The sequence below is a fragment of the Littorina saxatilis genome, linkage group LG10, assembly GCF_037325665.1.
Source record: "Littorina saxatilis isolate snail1 linkage group LG10, US_GU_Lsax_2.0, whole genome shotgun sequence".
In the NCBI taxonomy this organism is placed as follows: Eukaryota; Metazoa; Mollusca; class Gastropoda; order Littorinimorpha; family Littorinidae; genus Littorina; species Littorina saxatilis.
The window spans coordinates 14866014-14872316 of record NC_090254.1 but is presented as its reverse complement, the minus strand read 5'-3'; the positions used below and the strand labels follow the sequence as shown (position 1 = coordinate 14872316).

Genomic DNA, 6303 nt, shown 5'->3' with positions numbered 1-6303 from the left:
TTATATAATGTTTGAATATAACTGAGTGTGTCTGGCATGGAGAATGGCTGGGCAGGGCTTGATGGAATCAAGCATGCGAATGTCGACGTGGACCAATCAAATTGTGCCAACGAGTATCTTCCGATTCGAATATACTCTTTACCTGCTTCATTATCTCATATTCGACAGCGAAACGTGTGATGTGGGTGGAGTTTGATGGAATGAGACGCGTGTATGTCGACGTGGCACTATGAAAAACACGGCAACAAATACCTGTCAAGGTCCATCACCTACACCTTCTTTTCACCTTAATACAACAGCGACATTGTATCCTCCCCCCCCCCCCCCCCCCCTACTTCCCAGCTTAGTCTGACAAAAACCAAAAAGTTAGGCGATACGCACAGTTTTTAAACTTTTGGGTTGATCTTCGGGAAACTATGGTTACGTTTAAACACGAAGCTGGTGCGCTATGATGTCTGTTGTTGTTGTTGTTGTTGTTGTTGTTGTTGTTGTTGTTGTTGTTGTTGTTGGTGGTGGTGGTGGTGGAGGTGGAGGTGGTGGTTGTGGTGTTGTTGTTTTACGACGTGTCGTGCCCGACAAGGAGCTGGAGCTGGGTTGGGAAGCGGTTTGGGGTTGGGGGAAGGGAGGGGCAGGTTTGTGATCGTGTTTCTCCCTCCTCCCCCCCCCCCATGTTATTGAATTAGTCATTCAGGAGGATCAGCATATTTCTGTTACTGTGTCCAAAGCAAAACAAAAAATAAAATGTCAACGACACGTGGACTTCAGTTTCAAACAAGTGAAACCCGTGAGTCACAAAAGCCAAGAAGTCAAGTGTTCAAAGCGTACTTCTCGTCAACTTCTGGCTTGATCTTCAGTGCAATAGTCTTTTCATTAAAACACCAAGCTGGTACACAATGATGTCAGTTGAAGTTCATTGTCATGGACACAATTTTGTCGGACAAGGAGCGACGGTTGGCTTGATCTATACGGGGGGGGGGGGGGGGGGGGTATGGTAGGTATGGGGGTGTCTTTCTTTTTGGAGGGGAGAGGAGGCGAACGTAATGATAAGATCCACTTACCTGCAAAACAAAACTGCAAAATGACAGGTTTGGGAAGTTAACTATCTCGTTGCCTGACGGCGTTGTTCGACAAAGTCACCTAGGCTGGACAAGACAAGCTTAAGGCCACCTGACGGTGTGGATGTTGACCGGTGAAGAGTTCAGGCAGCTTCCAGGTGAACTACGTGCACAGGTCACTGCATGCAGGGTTATACGTACCAATGATTTCATTTACAAATCGTGAGGGGGTACAAGGTAAATACGATTCAGTTGCAATGTAATTGACCACCTCCACCCCCCCCCCCCCCAAATGTGACTTCATTCCCACCCCACCCCACCCTCCAAAAATGGTATTGACACGTGGACTTCACTGAGTCACTTACTAAAATATCAAATACAAATGATAATTTAAAAAACGAAGCTGGTGCGCCATGAAGTTCGTTAAAGTTTAGTTAAATAAATGTACGAATGTGAAAAAAAGGGTTTGATACACTGGGCGAAAAGTCACGTTTTGGCACTATAACGTGGCATATAACATGAAACATGAAGTTAATCAACTGAATTTTGTGGCATTATACCTGTGCGATTCACATCAAGTTAGAAAAACTGCCGTAACGCAATAAAATCCCTGGGATTTTAGCGGGGTGCAAAACACGGTAAAACATCGAGTTTTGGTGTCTGCGTTTTGGACGTTTTCGCTACGTTAACGCACGGCGATTCACGTCGTGTTAAACGCGTTTCAGCAGTGCGCAAAACACCACAAAACCTATGGAGTTACGATAAGTTTTTCTGGTTTCTAAAACTTGATGTTAGAGTGTTGTTTTGATGGATTATTCTGCGTTTTAATCAGCCTGGTGCCGAACCCCGGCCGCCTCTCGGCGAGTCTGCAGAATCAGACGATTATTGGCTCCCTCTCTCTCTCTCTAGTTTCTCTCTCAGCACGGTCACACACACACACACACACACACACACACACACACACACACACACACACACACACACACACACACACACTTACACACACACACTTACACACACACACTTACACACACACTGAGAGGGAAACACTGCAATAAGGGATTATCCCTGTTACTAGGCTAACAACAGATTCAACGCAGGATTATATAATTATCTGACGGACAGCGTGTTTCCTTATTATTGGTGATTTGTAATCCGATAATCCCTGGAGCACGAATGATGTGTGGTGAGCTTATCTGCCCTCGCAACTACGTAGAGCTAGTTTGTGTGTGTGTGTGTGTGTGTGTGTGTGTGTGGTGTGTATGTTTATGTGTCTGTAAGCCTATATATATGTCTGTCCGTTTGTCTGTCTATATGTACATGCGTACATCTGTCTGTCTCGATGAGATCTTGGGTGTTGATTCAGATATATAACTCGGGGTACAGGCTGACCTGAGTTTAATGCACGTTGCTGCCAGTGTATGCACTTTACGTCGTTCTGTGTTTGTGTGTGTGTAAGTGTAAATGTAGGTGTGTGTGTGTGTGTGTGTCTGTCTGTCTGTCTGTCTGTCTGTCTGTCTGTAAATGCGTGTGTGTGTGTGTGTGTGTGTGTGTGTGTGTGTGTGTGTGTGACTCCCTCTCTCTCTATCTCGCCCTCTGTCTGTCTGTGCATGCGTACATCTGTCTGACAAAGACACTTCTCTAGGATATAATTATATTCAGATAAAACCAGGAAGCGAAAAAAAATGGATCATCCAATGTTTAATGCAAACGGACCGGCCGAAATATTAATATCAACACAATTGTCAACTAGTCACCGGCATATCAATTTTTATAATCTTCTATTCGTTGATATTAACTTAGTATATTAAAGAGAATGAAAGTTAATGACTGCACTGAATTGGAAAAAACAAATACCACACTTATGTTTCACTGTATGCACTAAATTTGCATTATTAATTGGTGTTAGGATAAAAAAAAATGCTCCAAAATTCCAAGCAAATGTGTCAAATTTCTATTTTATAAAGAGATTACACTTTACTGACTTATAACACAAAGGCAAATATGCTGCTGAAAAACAACAGAAAATGGTTCAAATCACGATTTTGAAGGAGCTTTGTTTGTGATTTAAGAAATAACAGCAACAACAAATTCACGTGAACACATTTGATCACAGGTTGACAGATTTCTCTCGTAAAAATGGGCCTATCTACTGCAATAAAACAAAATCGAAAACGTCAATTAACCGACTTTTGTAATTTACACAGAACTAGTCACTTATATATGATGTAATAAATATTTTGTTGTTTTCATGTGTGGCATCCAGCCCTGCACAGAATGTGGTAATTCCTAATCTACATTCTTGTTAACAGTTTGAATTTTGTTTGTTTGTTTGTTTGTTTGTTTGCTTAACGCCCAGCCGACCACGAAGGGCCATATCAGGGCGGTGCTGCTTTGACATTTAACGTGCGCCACACACAAGACAGAAGTCGCAGCACAGGCTTCATGTCTCACCCAGTCACATTATTCTGACACCGGACCAACCAGTCCTAGCACTAACCCCATAATGCCAGACGCCAGGCGGAGCAGCCACTAGATTGCCAATTTTAAAGTCTTAGGTATGACCCGGCCGGGGTTCGAACCCACGACCTCCCGATCACGGGGCGGACGCCTTACCACTAAGCCAACCGTGCCGGAACAGTTTGAATAATTTCATCTGAATCTGAATCAGAATTTGAATGATACGACGTTGAAGGCTTCAAAAAGCAATTATTTAGGTTATGAATGTAGCTCAGTTGGTCGAGCACTGGACTTGTAAGCCTTGGGTCTCGGGATCGAATCCTGGCCAGGACATCCTCGGATCATGTTTACGTGCAGACTCAGACGGTATCCATGTCCCACCTCATGTCACCACAGTAGCACGTAAAAGACCTCGAGCACTTTGCCATTAGTGCATGTGGCTGATTACACCTAAACACGCACACATCTGGGTAGCGCGACTCTTGTTCCTGCTAGCTTTCCACTGGAGGAAACGACTCAAATAGCCCAGGAATTTAGATAATAAAGTAATGGGAATGAAAAGAGATGAAAACTATTTCCCTCATTGGAAGCCATTGCCAGAAACAGAACTGTTGTGAAAATCAGGCGACATTGCCTAACCCTACACAGGACGCTGCAAAAGGCAACAAAAGTAGGTTTGTTTTTCCACAGAATTGTCCCTGTAAAACTAGCTTTACTTTACACTGGACAACGTGGTTGATCAATATAGCGGGGAAGAAATAAACAAATGTGTCACAAATATCATTTTGAAAGAGATATAAGTCATTTGTAACGGGGCACGAGAAAACGGGACACACTGACAAAATGAGCTTTTAATCTCATGAACTAGAGAAAAAGGGTGATTAGCAACAGGCAAAAAACAAACGTATTCATACTATCTGTCTTTGTTATAAATGTCAATCTTCTGAATTTCATAAGGGCCTATAGCACCCAGCTTCTCGGGATTTCTACAAAGAAGGTGCGGGATTTACAGAAACTGTGTGCCTAGGGATATAGCGTTTTAAGCAAAATAGTCTGTGAAATATTTGGTAATATCGCGTTCAGGTGTGTGGATATATAGTTTGACACTGTAAAGTCAAAAAAGCTCAAAATGTAACAAAATCAGGAAGTCTTCATACAGGTCTGGATCTAATGGGGTGGGGGCTCTTGGGTTCCGGAACCCCGATTGTACACCTGCGGCCTGACTTTGGAAGCCACACCCGCTCATATACTAGGAGCGGCCCTGTAATAAACTGGTGGTCACTCGAAAGTGTGTCGTGCGAGTTTTTTACCCCGTTTTCCCAAACGCTATCACATCTATGACATAACAGCAACAGTTTAAAAAACCCAGCAACAAAACGTCTACCAATATAATACATGTGGTCACTCTATGCAACACTTTCTCTGACGACGATGGACCTCTTTACTCAAATAATTGCTGAGAGGAAAGGTCTTTTAGCAAAAGATCCTAATAAAAATAAACTGTAAATAACAGTAAAATTGCGATTGTACAGTTGATAGATTGGCACTGAAAACTGGCGGCCCTTTCTGCATCTTCAGTCCTGCCGGCTTTAGTTGCTACTTCTCAGTCCGCGCGCAATGGCAGGGAAGAGAGACTCGAAGGTGAAGGTCAAATTATCTCCCTGTCTGCCGCCGCCCCATGAGCCGCGGTTCATCCCCCCAAACCCGCTGCTTCGTGAAATGGAGTCAAAACTTCTCTTCGACATGTCGCCGCCATTTTTCTGCGACAGTTTCCCCCCTTGCAGCGCTTGCTTCAAGAGTGCCTCCCCTTCATCCTCCGAGAGTTCTCCCCCTTGCTTCAAAAGTTGCGTCCCATCCAATACGTCGTAGGATTTTCTCGCTACCATGTCGGTTCGCAAGGCCGATCTCATCAGGTCTCTGAGGGTTGGTGTGTCGGTGGGCGTTTGCGGAGGGGCGTTACGAAAGAAATGCGGGCGTGAGTGGTGCAGGGTTTCCAGGGGAGGGGAGTCTGCGTCGAGGTCAGAAAGTATGGCTTCGTGGAGAAGGTCTTCGAGCTCACTGTAGGCAGCTGCTTCGTCCAGATCACCGCTCTGAAACATTCAAAGTAGAAGTCATTATAATATTAATAATAGTAATAATAATAATAAGGGTATTTATATGGCGCAAATCATAATAAAGTTCCAAGCGCCTTACAATTAATGTTCATTCTAATAATCTTCATTACAGCAACAATGCACATTTAACTGACAAATTCGGAAGCAGATTGACAGTTAATGTTCCAAAATCAAGAATCAAGTAACAAGAAAGGTCAGTTTTTGGAACGTTTAATCAATAACCAAGCGAAACCTTCACTGGCACGCTGATGGCGCGGTCTTTGCCGTGGACGAACAACGAATGGCAATGAGATCAAACTGGTCAGAGATCAATCACGCTTTTAATCTTTGGTATGTGTCCCCTTGGCATGTTTTCATTTTTCTTTTTCATTTTCATAACTTTATTGTCCCATCGCTGTGAAATTCGGGTCGCTTCCTCGACAGTGGAAAGCTTGCAGCAACAGAGTCACGCTGCCCAGGTGGGTGCGTGTTCAGGTGTAATCAGCCACCTGTACGTATGGCAGAATGACCGAGGTCTTTTACGTGTCACAGTGGTGAGTCCGTATCCCATTTAAAAGCCTGACCAGATAAGAGATGGTTAGCAAATTCGTTTACACGGGGACGACTCTGCCTGAAATCAAATACGACAAAGTGACGTTGTTAACCCGTGATTTGTACAAATGTAAAAACATTTT

At 43.7% G+C, this 6303-nt stretch overlaps 1 protein-coding gene across 1 annotated transcript in view; it reads right to left on the bottom strand.

Moving 5' to 3' along the window:
- Window positions 1–5031: 5031 nt before the first annotated feature.
- LOC138979201 (uncharacterized) overlaps window positions 5032–6303 on the bottom strand; it is a 41943-nt gene continuing 40671 nt past the window's right edge. The window contains exon 3 of the mRNA XM_070351986.1: window positions 5032–5605. Within this exon, the coding sequence (XP_070208087.1) occupies window positions 5105–5605 (501 nt within the window). The 3' untranslated portion in view covers window positions 5032–5104. The remainder of the gene's footprint in view (window positions 5606–6303) is intronic.